Consider the following 15,288-nt stretch of genomic DNA (forward strand, 5'->3'; position numbering starts at 1 on the left):
TATTTTTATGATCACCACCTTTGAGTTCAGGGTATGAGTTCTAAAAATTCCTGGGATCACATTTTATACTTACATATAACTTTGATATTGCAAAGTTTATTATGTTCATCTGTGTTAAAAATATTAAGAACTAGCAAAAAATTGAGACAAAACAAGTAGGCTTAAAGAGTAAATTTATTTTTAACTGTCAAATATAGTTCATTATTTTAATATTTTCCTAAGTTTTCGGTTACATCTTTATTTCCTTTTGAAATTTTTTTCAGGAATAGCTCCCTTAAAGAAAGATATTTGATATACTTTATCTCTTTAAGAATCTGTAAACTGAAAAAAAGAGCATAAATGTGAAAAATAAATAATGATCACTGTCTATTCTACAGTCTTTAGTTAAAGCTCAAATTGTTTCTTTACTAGATACCTAACTTTTAACCAGGCAGAATCCTAGAGGTTTCCTGATCATAAATATATTTATAACAATTGACTGTTATTCATTACAAATTAGATATTTATTAAAAAAACACAAATGAAGCCTAAATCAAAGAATCTTAACCAAAATGACTTCAATGTTGTGAATAACACAGCAAAGTTTTTCTGATTGCCTCACTAAGAATGTCTAATAATCTTTTGGAGGGAGATTAATATCACCCTAATTTAAGAGCTGATAAATTTTAGTCCAAGACTAGGACATAACTTACAGAACAAGTAATTTGACAGTTTACAAGCTAGTTACTTATGCTGTACAATGAAACTTAATAAAATCTTAAGAAAATACTTCTGCCTTTATCAGTATATTTGACTATTCAGGCTACTTTGATTTCATGTTTATAATTAAATCTCTTTAAACCTAAAGAATGTATTCTTTCTTATATATAACTTCTAAAGATAGTATGTTTCTATTAGGAGGAAATAAAAAAGCTGAAAAAAGAACTGGAAAATTTTGATCCTTCATTTTTTGAAGAAATTGAAGATCTGAAGTATAATTACAAAGAAGAAGTGAAAAAAAATATTCTCTTAGAAGAGAAGTTAAAAAAACTTTCTGAACAGTTTGGAGTTGAATTAACTAGTCCTGTTGCTGCTTCTGAACAGTTTGAAGAAGAGGAGGAAAGTCCTATTAATTTCCCTATATATTAAAGGCCACATCTGTAGTTTTATTTAACTATTTATTAACTTTGTAAGTTAAAATTCCATCTGGAAATTCCATCTGGAAATCAAGCAGGTCTCTGACCTACTTGCTTTCCTTTCCAATACCTTGTACCTTTACCTAAATTGAAATTTTCAGTAAATAAAATTACATGAAAATTTCAACATATTAGAAAAGTATATTTTTGAAGACTTTTAGAATAAGTCATCTATCAAACAGGCAATGAGCTGTGGTGAATTTCTGTACATTCATAATGTTTTGATTAAGAAGAGTATGAGGGTAAACTTGAACAATTTTAACATGTAAAATGGGTTTTATATATACTTACATATTTATATATGTTAAGATTCTCAAATTATATATGTGTATGTATATATATGTTGAGTTTGAGCCATATGTTTTGTTAACTATCTAGCAATATTAAATTCAGCTTAAACTATTTAATTTTGAAAGTAAATGATCCAAAATTGTTCGTTTAACTACTATCCATTTATAATGGACTGAATCCAACCTTTGTACAAGATGGGGAGCTTATTATTACTTATATTTTTAAGTCCAAACGTTAAAATTCATTTGCTGTTTCTAAATAAAATTTTGAGTAGATATCTGCAACTGGGAAATTCATTTTTTCAAATGCTATAAGACATGTTACTTTAACATTAAACACTGAATAATAAAAAGAAATCTTGAGGTATTTTTACCTTTTAAATATGGCAGAATATTCAAGATTGAAATATAACAACAATGAAGCTGATTTTTAATTGCATTTCCAGTTTATATGCTGAGTATTATGTCATTGAGCCTACTAAATTTCTGATGATCAATTTTTGAAAAATGATTAAATAAACTCTTAGCATCAAAGGCATACTCATATTTGTTCAGGTTCATGTTGATAATAACTGGCTTTGAATTCATATAAGTATCTGGGATTGGCCAGCATAAACCAAGATGGTGGCGATGGACCTGAAAAGAGGAAAAAGGGTATTAGCTTCCACCCACATTCTCTTCATTCACTTACAAGTATTCAGAGGGCCTACCATCTGCCAGGCACCATTTAAGGCTCCACTTCATCTTACTCTTTTTTTTTCATAGCTGTTCTCTTCCTGACATATTACATATTTATTTGTTTATTGCTTCTATCTTCCCCATTAGAGTGTGAGCTTCATGAAGGCAGAGACACTGTTTTGTTGACTGTGTTTCCAGCACCTGGAAACATGTCAGGAACATAATCAGGAGCTCCATAAAAATTTAATGACTAATAGAGTCTGCTGCTGAGTACAGAAGCTAGCCAACTGAAAAATGTGGGCAGAAGGCATTACAACCAAGGGGGGTGTTACGTGACAGAACACTGCTTTTTGCTCTGGTTGCAATTAGTTAAGTGTATTTAGAACATATCCAGTGTGGATGTGTTTGGGAGATGGGTGTGGAGAGTTCTGGAAATTTAACCAGGGGCCAGATCATGAAAAATCTTAATGTCACTCAACAGTTTTATGCAGGGAAGTAGTATTCTTGTTCATTTGTGAAGAGTGGACAGGACAAGACTGAAAGATATCATTTAGGAGAGTGATGAAATAGTTCAAGTGTGAATTCTGGCTTGAATTAAAATTAATAGCCAGTTGGCTGGAGAAGTCAGATGAGAATCTTTTAGAACTGATAACTGGATTTATGAAGTAATGGAGAGAGAGGTTAAAAACGATATCTAAGTTTCTGGCTTCAGTGAACACATGACTACCTGTGCAAAATCACATACACAAGTCCAGGAGACAGAAAGGGCACAAAGTGTGAAATAATTCATTCAGTACATATTAACTGTCACCTTGATACCCCTAACAAATTCCATAATCAAGTAATTTTGAGAAATGTTGAGTAAGTTATTAGTACAGGATGTCTCAGAGAATGCTATATTCAACACGAATTTCTAAGAAGGAAATATGTGGTATGCAGAGTTCTCCAGACGTTTTCTTCACTTTAATCCTGAAGCACATCTAGAATCAAGCCCCACAGATTGAATACACATTGGGAAACAACTTTATCTTATAAAGATGGTGGCATGTGAGATGAAGAAATTAAATTTCTTTACTGCATATCAGAATTAACTGCAATTTGGAGAGTATTTTAGTGCCACTTTGTTTTAAGAATATGAAATGACAGAACACCACTATTTTCCGCCATTACCTTAATTAAACAGCCATCATTGCAGTGCCACACTATTCCTTCAATTTTACCCTCTCTGCAACCTTCAAACCAGGACAGCAGATCATTGTGCTTCAAGGTAGGTAGATTTCTTATTTGAAATGCTCCATGTGGTATAAGAAGATGTAACGGATGCTTCTTGCTTCCTAACCCTAAAATTGTAAAAATTTGCTATTAGCCATACAAAAGTTTCAAAAAGACAGAAAATTCCTCTCTCCAAATAAAAACAGACTTATCAATGTAAATTCCACCTTTGTGTGCTCTACACTGGGAGCTGACAAACTATGGCGTCTGGACCAAACCCAGCCAGATGCCTATTTTTCTAAATTGTTTCAATGGAGTACAGCCACACCCATTCATTTAAGTACTGTCTGTGGCCTGTTTCAGAGGTATGGCCCAAAAAACCTAAATGTTTACTGTCTGGTCTTTTGTAGAAAAAGTTCACCAATCCGTCCTCTAAATCATCAGCCACATTCAACTAACATTCAGTGTTTGCCAAGCAGCCATGTTGTGTGTGTAACTTGTATAATTACTATTTTAGCTTCTTCTCACCTGCCAATCTATCTGCTTCTGATCTCTACAGAGTATTTTGCTACTCAGCTTCAATACCCGTGGGTCTGTCTTCATTCTCCTGTCAACAATGAACTCCATAGTGCCCTGAGGACTTGTACTCAGTTCATCATGGTATATATTCTGATGACTGATGTGCTATTCATTGCCAATTTTTTAATTTTTCCCTTAGCCATTAATTAATGCTAAATTAACTGCCTAGCCATGAAAAGCAACCTAAGTGCCCATCAACAGATGAATGGATAAAGATGTGGTGTGTACACACACAAACTGCAATACTACTCAACCAAAAAATAAAATAAAATCTTGCCATTTGCGACAACATGGATGGACCTGAAGGGTATTATGCTAAGTGAAGTCAGAGAAAGACAAATCCTGTATGATTTCACTTACATATGTAATCTAAAAAACAAAACAAATGAACAAACATAACAAAACAGGAAGAGTTATAGACAGAACAAAAAAATTTCTGCCAGAGGGAAGTGTGTTAAAGAGAAGAAAAATAGGTAAGGGAGAGTAAGGTACAAACTTACAGTTGAAAAATAAATGAGTCACAGATATAAAATGTACAGTGTGGGGATAGTTAATAACTATGTAGGATCTTTGTATGGTGACAGATCATAACTAGACTTACTGTGATCATTCTGAAATGCATGGAAATACTGAATCACTATTTTGTGTAATAGGAACTAACAAAGTTTTATAGGTCAATTATACTTCAAAAACAAACACACCCATGGAAAAAGAGATCAGATTTGCGGTTATCAGAAGTGGGGGTGATGGGAGGGGGAACTGGATGAAGGCAGTCAAAAGGTACACACTTCCAGTTAAAAGATAAATAAGTACTAGGGATAATGCACATGATAAATTAGCACTGCTGTGTTATATATGAAAGTTGTTAAGAGTAAATCATAAGAGTTCTCATCACAAGAAAAAAATTTTTTCTTCTATTTCTTTAATTTTGAATCTATATAACATGATGGATAGTCACTAAACTTACTGTGATAATCATTTCATGATATATATAAGTCAAATAATGCTGTACACCTTAAACTTTTACAGTGCTATATGTCAATTATATCTCAATTAAACTGGAGGGGAAAAAACATATCATGACTTTCAACTCAGTTCACCTAAGTTTTAAAAAGGAATGAAAAGTTACATTTGATTAATTACTTTCATACATGGTTCTATAATGTTATTACAGTAAAGAATGAGAGGCTCAAATGAACCTTTTGGATTAATGAGTCATGCAAAAATTTCTCCATGGACATAAAATTTAGAAATAGCTATAATCCTAGAAAGCTATTTATTAGTTGAATTTATTAGTCATTTCTTTAGTGTGTATTGTTTTCAGCTGAACCTAGAAGTTGTATCTATAAATGACAGTCACTGTAACTGAACAGGAAAAACGCTTTACTCACCATATGGGTTTCCATTAATATTGGTTCCTATAAGCTCCAGTGTTTGTTCTAAGAGATCTGACAGTGGCACTGCACTAATTTCCAAAAGACCAGGATCATCAGAATGATGCTTCAGTACCAGTGCAATTTCAAATTCATAATTAACTACCGAAGAATGCCAGCAATACTGTTTGTTGTTTTTCTCCACTGGTACCCAACCTATCATTTAAAGAAAGAAGTGTTTTTTTTCATTACATTGTTTTTCTTTGGATTGAGACTTGAGGTAATTTTAATTTCTGTTCTAAATTTTCCATATTTTCTGGATGTTCTATCACACAAAAGTATACTGAATATCGGTGGACATGTTAACAGTTTCACTGCTTTTTAAATCCTATTTTTTTTTAATCATAAGATTTCATTCTTGATTCTGTTGAGGAATTAACCTATTTGACTATTCACTACAGAGCACCTAGAATTTTTTTTACTAGAAAATTCACCGTTTCAATAAGAACTGAGCACATTACACAGCATTAAAACCTTTTTTATTTTCTCTCCACCTTCTCTCTAATTTCAAGGGCAGTAGTAAGGGTTTCACAATTGATTGTATTGTCCCAATATTTGCTGAACAATGTATTGATTTCACATTTATTGAATGTCACTGTTATTCCCTTCCTAACTCCTGTTGTCAGATTAGGCTTCCTCACTGCGGAGAATTCTTTATTTAAAAAAGAAAAAAAAAAAAAAGACAAACTAGGGCATATATGCCATTACGACCATCACATCTTTGGCATTCATTATTCACCCAGATTACTGTAATAACCTCTGCCGGTCTGCTAGTCTCCAATGAAACCCACCCCACTTTTATCATAGTTCTATTTCAAAAATTTTAATTTAGTTCTGCTGTAGCTCTGCTTAATAATCATCTTCAGTACAAACTTCAAACTAATTTAGATGCAGTACAAATATTTTTAAGATCTGAGTCTGTTCCATATCTCCAGCCTCAATTTTTATAACCTCCTCAAATGTCACACACCCTACACAATACAGCCACAATGAAGTGTTATTTAAAATTTCTAAAAGACTCATGATCTCTCCCGTTTGTGAGAGTTTGCTGAAGCTGAACTTCTCCCTTCCTTACCAACTAACGTTCTGGTTCTTAAACTTCAGTATAAATGTCACTCCCCTCAGAAGCTTCCTCTAACCACCACAGGTTGAAGTAGGAGTTCTTCCTCTTTTCTCCGACTGTACCCTGTATCTTACTTCCTTTCAGTTCTTAAGTCATACTATTATTGGCAGATTTGTCCTTAATATCTAAAAGATCATCAAGGATAAGGGCTCTGGTCTCCATTGTTGTATTACTAGAAAGAGAGCTTTGCACATTATAGGTTCTCTGGTCATGCCTGCTGGACTCACCCTTAATCTGAGCTCTCTTTCTACTCAGCACACTTTTGCAACATTTTCCCATCCTCAGAAGAACTACCGTGAGACATCTATTTTCACGTCCATTCGCTGCAAAAGTCTTCAAGGATCTTTGCAAAAAATATATACGTATTGTTATCCCCAGTCTAAAAAATAACGGTTTCTTAATATCCTATTTCAGACTAGATCAATTACACTGCCTATCTTGACAACATGCACGTCAGGGCTAGTCCCACTCAATGCTTTCGTGTTCACAGACTACAGGTGGTACCCTATCCATCTTAGGAAACATTCTAAACCCGAGAGGATGTTCTTGAGATGAAACTTCGTTGGTATAAACTGTAAATTAGACTCACATTTTTTGCTATATAGATAAGTACCATGAAGAACCACATTAAAATTAAATTCTGTATTTGGCAACTGAATGCTCTTTTGTTCTTTATACTAGTAAACACAAAACTGTATTTTAGAAGCGATTTCATAATACCAGGAATGTGTCCATTTTCATCAGGCATCGGATTCCCATTTAATTGTTCTATTTCCTTCGCTGGTATCCAGCACTCTGGAACAGGTTTGAAGTCCTCCTCAACATTCCAAAAAAATTCTAAAAGAGTCAAATAATCTTATGTGTGGCAATACTTTAAAAAATATAAACTAGTGAAGAAATTCAAAAACAGCTAATGAAACTTATAATATGAGGTACCATATAATTCTTCATTTATTATTAGCACAATGTGACTACTCAGGGTGAAAGTACTGACACCTTAAATTTTCAATTTTGAACCTGTCCCCATCTGTAATAGTAGATAACAGTCTAACTAAAGCAGCCAGTATTTCAGTATGTGTAGATTTATGATAAATTATTAATGCACTAAGAATATAAATATATGTAAAGATTAGATTATATATAAGTAGATATATAATGATGAATGTATATATCTACTTATATACTTAGAGGCATTTAATATAATAATTAAAAATATTAATAATCCTTTGATATTTGTACCTGATTTATAAAATTACCTATTTATCTCTTAGGCAGACAAAACCAAAATGTGTCACTCATTATAATATATATACAGTAGGTCGTATATTTTAGTAAAATTGACATACTATAATGAGGAGTCACAGAAATGTTAAAACATTTTGAAATATTTTTCTAGCATATTCTTTTACATATAAAAATATTCAAGTATAATGTTCTTCTTTCCCCAAAGTAGTTAAATTGTAAAGGACATTCTGTATAGAATACCGTAACAAGAAATAAGTAAAAAATTTCAGCTTACTTAAATCATGAAAAGCTTAAAAAAAAAGATCCACTAACCTTTTGAATTTTGTTTTGAATGTAGAAAATTTTTAAATCTTTTCTCAGCTACTTTGTTAGGTTTTCTATCCAGCCGAGCCCAAAGGTATGGCTGACCTAGAAAATAATAAAAGGAAAAAAAGTTTAAGGCAAACAGTAAAATTTATCTTGAAAGACATTTCGGTATAAAAGTTTTCAATACACAGTAGGGCTCATCTTTTCTAAAAGAAGCAACCCAGGAGACAAGGGAAAATGTGCGGTGTAACAGACACATCCTACCTAGCAGTACGTGATGTTGTAAGACTTCAGTCTTTGGTTCAAGAATGATGGGGATGAGATAAAAAGCAAACGTGAGTCTTGTAAGGACATTCCACAGCCATTCTTTATTAGTAACTAGCATTTATGAGAAACTGAAGCTACCTCTATTTTAAATTGAAACATAACCAGAAAGTTGTATTCACTGAAAGCATCACAGCTATATGTTATGAGGGTTAATTCCCAAAACTGTGGAGTGAGGCTGAGTTGTTTTACATGGCTCTCAGCCGGTCAAGGCATGGAACACTGATTAACACTCTGCAGTCACGGATCTGAGATGTTCCGGGACAGTGAGCCAGCCAGCAGTCTTTATTGAGAACAGTGAGTCTAATGAGTTGCACCTGGTCTCAGTGAGGCTCCTGGAGGGCTCTCCTTGTTGAGGTCGATTACTCAGCAGGAAGATGCCTTCCTGACCAGCAAAATATAAAAATCCCCAGCTGACACTCCATTTCAGATTCCCTGTTTCTGAGGTGTTCCCTGATTTGAGAAAGTATGTCCTGCTACGATTTGGCAGGAAGTCAGGAGAAGAGTTGGAGGAGAACTATAGAAGTTTTTACCCAGTCTCACCAGACTCTGCTATGAGATAGTCTCTGGTTGTGATGTACATCTTTGCTTTTAATGCCCTTGCTGTATTGTATTTCCTTCACCTGTAATAAACTGTGGATTTGCAAGCATTGCCATTTGGGGTCCTGTAAGTTTAGCAATCCAATCTTGTTTAACTGTCTCCATTATACATAATTACGTATAGTGATGCTCATTGAAGTTTCTTACTATAAATACAAAAGTCTAAAAAAATCCTTTATAATTTCTTCAAATATATAAATCAGGGGTTTCAAAAATTATTGATTATAGTTTGGTTTAGACATTCTATATTATATATTAGATATACCAATAAACAATATAAAGAACCAGATTAAAATTACAGTACCATTTCTGGTTGAATGGACCTTTTGTTCTTTTTACAAGTAAACATAAAAAATGCATTGTATTCACACTCATTAAAATGCCTACTATTAAAATAAAAACAAAATAAGTGTTGGTGAGAATGTGGAGAAACTGGAAACTTTCTGCCCTCTTGGTAGGAGTGTAAATGGTGCAGCTGCTATGGAAAACATATGACAGTTCCTCAAAAAGTCAAATAGAATTACTATATAATCCAGCAATTCCACTTTTGGATATAGGCCCAAAAGAACTGAAAGCAGAGACTCAAAGAGATATCTGTATACCATATTCATACCAACATTGTTCACAACAGCCGATAGGTGGAAGCATTTCAAGTATACACTGATGGATGAATGGTATATACACACAAGTATGTGGTATATACAAACTTGCAGTATATACACACACTGAAATACTATTCAGCCTTAAAAAGGAAATTCTGATATGCACTACAACATGGAAGAATCTTGAGGACAATATATACATGAAGTAAGCCAATCACAAAAAGACAAATACTGTATGACTCCACTTATATTTAGTACCTACAGTAGTCAAAATCCTAAAGACAAAGTAGAATGACGGTTGCCAAGGGCTGGAAGAAGGGGGAGTGGTGAGTTGTTCAATGGATATAGTTTTAGTTTTACAAGATGAAGAGAGTTCTGGAGATGGATGGTGTTGACAGCACAACAATGTGAACTACATACCACTGGACCATACAGTTAAAAATGGTTAACATGGTAAATTTTATGTTATGTGTATTTTGCACAATTAAAAATTTTAAAATGCATTTCAGAAGAGATTTCTTGATATGAGGAATGTGTCCAATATGCATTTAACTGTTGTATTTCTCTTGTTGGAACTGAGAGGTAATTTCACTATCCAGAAAAAAAATCACAAAGATTATTACCCTCTTTTAATGCATTTTTTCCTTAATATGGTTGACAACTTCTGAGTCTCTACCTCCTTTAAAGTACATTAAAATGAAATAAATAAGAGACGTTGCCAATAGTGATAAAAAAACAGTGGAATCAGCACTGGGGTTGGGGAGACAAGAACAAGCTTTAGGGTCAGACACAGCTAGGTCCTATCACCAGTTCAGCCCTTCATTAACTATATGGACTTGGAAAAATTATTTATGCTCTCTGAGCTTCGGTCTCCACTTCTGTGAAATGGAGAGGCTTATTGTGCAAATTAGAGATAATATGTACAAAGAATTTATCACACTGTCTGTTCTTAATGGGTATTAAGTAAACATCAGTTATCTTCCTTTCCTCCCCAAGAGAAAGATACTAGATAATAAATACGTATAACATAACAATTGTGACTTTATTATTTTCCTATTATACTCAGGTTTCCAAGGGTTTATGAAAAGTAATGCTCCATTTCAGATATATATAGTTCAAGTGATCAAGAAAAATAATATTTGTAGTATAGTTTTATTTTACCTTTGTAGGTAGTAACATAACAACATGTTCCATCCACTTTTTCTGTTGGAATTGCACTGTATATATCTGCATCTAATGCCTTGTGACTTATAGTTTCAGTTGCCAAAACTTTAAATGGCTTAAAAAAGAGAGAGAGAAAACTGGTTTAAGATAAACAGCCTCTATGCCTTTGCACACACTCTCACCTGGGACGTTCTTAATTTCACAAGTTCTGAGGGACCTTTGAGACCATTTAAAAAATACTTCGGTGAAATTCTTACAAATCACCCCCTCCCCTTCTATGCTCTCACAGCAATACGTGTTTTCCCGCACAGGTTTGTAATTACAGTTGACTCTTAAACAACACACGTCGAACTGTGCGTTTGAACCCACGTATATGCACGTTTTTTCCAACAGTAAATACTGCAGTACTACCATTCACAGTTGAATCCCAGATCCAGAACCACGGATACGGAGGAAAACTCAAATGTGAGGGCAAGCCACAAGTTATACTAGGGTTTTTCTGGTATTGTTCATGGGCCAACTGTATTCACACGTTTCTTTACCCACTGCAATTAGCTTGACTCCAGGAACCATGTCCTACGCAGAGCTGCATCCCTAGTTCAAGTGTTCTGTGTGTTCAGTCGTTTACCTGACAATCATTGGCTAAATGACTCCTATGGGTGAAGAGTTGTCCTCAGCACTGGGATACAGGTGAACACAACAGTACCTGCCCTTGGTGGAACTTTCATTTTAAGACAGCAGTGACAAAATGCACAGTGCCCTGTTTGATACGATAAGTGCTAAGGAGAAAAACAAACGGGGACCCTCTTAGATTTATCAGTAGTAAATTGCGCATTTAATTTGTGGTTTTTCTACTGTCAGGAAGACAAGCCAAAAGAGCGCCAGAAATGGAAGAAAAGACAGTTTCTATGCTTCGTGCCAATTTTTTTATCTGTAATTTATTTTAATTTGAGGACTTATGCCAGTGTTTTACTGTCTAAATTATCTGAAGTAACATTCATCTTATATGATGTGAAAAACATTGCACAACATAAACATTATACTGGTGTAATAGGCTTAAGACTAATAAATGAAGTACTATTTCAGAGTCAGGCAAACTTAGGAAATTAGCCCCATTCTGGTACTGATCCAGTACTTTTAAGATAAAACTGAATGGTTGGGGATTCATCACTAACTTGTAACACTGGTATCAGAGGATATCAATTTGCCCTGTGGTGGCAGAACCAGGGTTTGGCCGGGTAGTGTTTATCAAATATTCTAGGGAGAATTTACTCTGGAGTTCCCGAGGAGTACAAATGCCCCTTTCATAAGAACGAATTATCTACCCCTCTTTGCTACTGACACGTCCAAAGGGCAACCTAAGATACCAAAGGGTACACAAAATTCTTCTCTACCTGTCACTGGAGACTTCAAACTATGACTGAAAAAAGAAGGCATGTGTGTTTAAAAAGCGAGTATGAAATGACAGGTCCTCTACCATTTCTGGGCAGGGGAAATCACTGGATAACTAAGCTGAGCAATATTCCATAGAGAAGGTCTGATATGAAGAATTTTAAATTCTGGTAGTGCTCTAGGCAGAGTGTGTAGCCTGAGCATGAACACAGAGAGACGACTATGTCTGGTATGTTCACGGGATGAAACAGACTTTGCTAGAACAGACTTCACTTAAGTAGGCACCTCAGTGACAAACGCACATTGCATTTTCCGCTGCAATGAGCACAGGAGCTTCCTGGCGGGCGCAACAGACACTCTAAGACTGGGACTAATTCATGGGAATTCTTGAATTACACTTAAGATTGGATGCTACGCTATAAACAATGCTATAAGCTATTCTTAACTGCAGAGGGACAAGAGATGGGGCTTATTTCTCCTGGTAGAGGCGGCTATCATCAATTACTCCCTCTCCATCCCCAACATACAAAGTTAAGAAGCACAGCTAGCGTGAAGCACTATTCAGGATGACACTGTTTCATATGAATTGAGTTTGTTAGAGTTAAAATAAAAGCTTGACAACTACTGCTACAGACATTTAGTAGTAACTGCGGGGTTGTGACCAGGAAAGAATGTAATGCCGATCATTCTGGGTGGCAATATAGTAAACAGGTAGTGCAACAACAGAGCATAAAATATTAAGGAATTGTAACAGTGATGGCAGTAGATTCTCTTCTACTGTTATACGGTAAAAAGCGTTAAGGTAGAGGGAAAACTGGCATGAAATGACGCCAGGGTTCCTTCTTTAATTCAATCAATATTTATCCAGTGCATGTGTCAGGTCCTAGAAACTGGGACTAGAGATAACAGGGTACTCTTGGCCTTAAAGGTCTTTTAGTCTGGAAGACATGAAGGCCAGTGTCAATGATGTTAAGGGGAGGTGAGGGTTGATGTCAAACGCACAAGCTGATTTTGTATGAGCTGGAAGTACCCAGATGCTAATGGGATTCTGCTATCAAGGACTTTGCCGTATATTAAAGAATAATCCTGATACAGGATCATTCACCGGTATGTATTAAGGACCCTCTACGTGTAAAACACGGTGTTGAGAGAATAGAAAACCTTGAGATGAGAATATCAAAATTAGAATCAAGCAGGTAATTACAAGGTCTGATCTTCAGTGACCCAACTAGGTTAGCTGTCAACACTGCCATGGGTTCCCAGGTTAGAACAGGTGAAGCAACTCTTCTAAAAATCTCCACTTTGTCACCACACTAGTAAAAAGTAGTAAAGCTTGTTTTGCAGTGATTACGTGAATTCTTGAGGGGTTTTCCTCAAAAGGTGGTAATGTGAGAAGGAAGGTACATTATTTAAGATACAGTTTTTCAATTTCCATGCGATGACCAGTTTGAATCGCCCGGTAAGAAAAATTCTGTCCCATATTCCCTCCCTTGCAACTCAGAAGGTACAAGAACCTGGAGCTCGGGGCGTAGGAGGCCCGTCCCCTAGACCGCCCCAGCGAAACCTGCAGAAACCCCCGGCCTGCAGAGCGGCTCAAACGCGCCGGGGTGCCCGGCTGGGTTCAAACCCAGCCGGCGCCGCGGGGAGGAGCTCACGCGCGGCCGCCCCGCCAGCCCCGCGCTCCTCGGTACCTGATGCTCCCTTTTGGTGGAAGGCTCCTCTTTCACCTCCGTCACGAACACACACGGCATTTTCCTCTGCACAGAGCCCAGGCGCCTCATCATGAGTCCGCAGGCAGGGGAGTGGAGAGAGTGCTCCGGAACAGCGCCGGACCCCGGCCAGGAGACGTCGACAGCAATCTATCGCGGCGCTCAGCCCACGAACACGGCCGCAGCACTTCAGCGTCCCCCGGTCCCGAGCGTGGGGCGGGGTCACACGCTCGGAAGCGGCCTCCTGGTCGCGGCGCCTTCTGGGAGTTGTAGTGCGGAAGCCGAGGTACCTCCGTGTGCGCTCCCGCGAGCGTCCCCCAGTTCTGACGTCCGTGAAAAACCAGGGATCCGTTTCTGGTGTGTGTGTGTTTTAGCAGCCGATGATATTTATGAAAAATAAATAATATCAAGTTATAAGTAACGAATCATTTCAGATGGCGAGTTAACACCATTCTGATGAAACCGATCTGCCTATTCCCCTTAATATGTTCCTGGGGGAAGAAGCACCAAGGAGCTTAGAAATATCCAGAGATATCCCAAGACGGAATGAAAACTAATTTCCCAGGAAAAAGTTAGAAAACGCTACAGTTAAAACACCTGGGGCAAAACAAAACAAAACTGCTTAGATTACGCCTCTTTGTGCGGCATAATGTGGTCAAAATTGGTTCTGATGTGTTTTTTTTTTCCAGAGTGCAAAGTTTAGCCTTAGACCAATCCAAAACTACACGAATACCAACAACCAACTTCAGTCTCAATGTTTTCATAGGAATCTCATTTACCTTAGTTAAATATGAGCTCCAACAGAGTCCAAATGGCTTGAGTAGTTGTCGTCAATCAACTGCAAAGCTAAAAACAGTTTTGATTATTGCTAAGAAGAATATTGGAGGGTAAGTAATAAGATAGTCAATGACTGAATAAAATAAATATTAAGTATTTAGTAATAGTAGCCTTTATCTCATTGAAGCTAGTAGTCCTCAGTAGGGGAATTTTGACTACTGCCATCTTTTATGTGCTTGGAAAAGGCCCATGTCTCATTTCTATAACTGTCTTATCTGCAGGTATCAAACTGCCCAGTATTTTCCTGATTTAGCCCTCAGAAAAATGAACGACTATATCTCAGTTGGAAGCATCTACGTATAAGGGAATTCCCAAAGAATAAAAAAGGTCTCAAAACAATTCACTGTTTTTTGATTGCTGGATTCAGAGGGGAGAGAGGGAAGAAGAGACTTGCCATTTCAAAGTATTTATTTTCTCTTCTGCTATCTTTGATTTTTTTCATACAATAAATAAATTTGGGGATAGAGGGAGAAAATACATGGTGTGAGATATTGAGACCAGAAATGACTTAGCATTTTATAACTAAATACCAATGTCTTTTTGTTCCTCCAGAGGAATCCTAAAAACCAGCTTGTTTCATGAGTCTCAAAGAAACAACAAATAACCCTCATAACCCTCA

General features: G+C 36.2%; 2 protein-coding genes and 1 long non-coding RNA gene across 8 annotated transcripts in view; 1 reads left to right on the forward strand and 2 right to left on the reverse strand.

The window, feature by feature from the left end:
* CEP290 (centrosomal protein 290) overlaps positions 1 to 1,750 on the forward strand; it is an 82,049-nt gene extending 80,299 nt beyond the window's left edge. For all 4 annotated transcript variants that reach the window (XM_072973263.1, XM_031683286.2, XM_072973264.1 and 1 more), the window contains one exon: positions 898 to 1,750. In XM_072973263.1, coding sequence (XP_072829364.1) covers positions 898 to 1,128 — 231 coding nt within the window. In that variant the 3' untranslated portion in view covers positions 1,129 to 1,750. The remainder of the gene's footprint in view (positions 1 to 897) is intronic.
* Positions 157 to 13,947, reverse strand: RLIG1 (RNA 5'-phosphate and 3'-OH ligase 1). Of its 2 annotated transcripts, XR_012078558.1 has the most exons (8): positions 13,815 to 13,947; positions 10,729 to 10,846; positions 8,048 to 8,143; positions 7,211 to 7,327; positions 5,326 to 5,523; positions 3,314 to 3,483; positions 1,840 to 2,101; positions 157 to 321 (listed from the first exon to the last, which is right to left on the reverse strand). XR_012078558.1 is itself a non-coding variant. In XM_006197879.3 (7 exons), exons 1-7 carry the CDS (start codon positions 13,905 to 13,907, stop codon positions 1,913 to 1,915), a joined length of 981 nt encoding a protein of 326 aa, XP_006197941.2. In that variant the 5' UTR covers positions 13,908 to 13,947; the 3' UTR covers positions 157 to 1,912. The 2 variants fall into 2 exon arrangements, 1 of the variants encoding a protein (XP_006197941.2); XM_006197879.3 differs by having other exon boundaries at positions 157 to 2,101.
* Positions 13,948 to 14,101: 154 nt separating this feature from the next.
* The window catches only part of LOC140700224 (uncharacterized), a 73,989-nt gene continuing 72,802 nt past the window's right edge, over positions 14,102 to 15,288 (reverse strand). The window contains exons 1-3 of one of the 2 annotated variants that reach the window (XR_012078566.1): positions 15,200 to 15,284; positions 14,612 to 14,678; positions 14,102 to 14,186 (exon numbers count right to left, since the gene is read on the reverse strand). This is a non-coding gene — a long non-coding RNA (uncharacterized lncRNA). Of the gene's footprint in view, positions 14,187 to 14,611; positions 14,679 to 15,199; positions 15,285 to 15,288 lie in introns of those variants that run through there. The other variant, XR_012078567.1, reaches the window with a different exon arrangement.

The sequence above is a fragment of the Vicugna pacos genome, chromosome 12 (genome assembly GCF_048564905.1).
Source record: "Vicugna pacos chromosome 12, VicPac4, whole genome shotgun sequence".
Lineage (NCBI taxonomy): Eukaryota > Metazoa > Chordata > Mammalia > Artiodactyla > Camelidae > Vicugna > Vicugna pacos.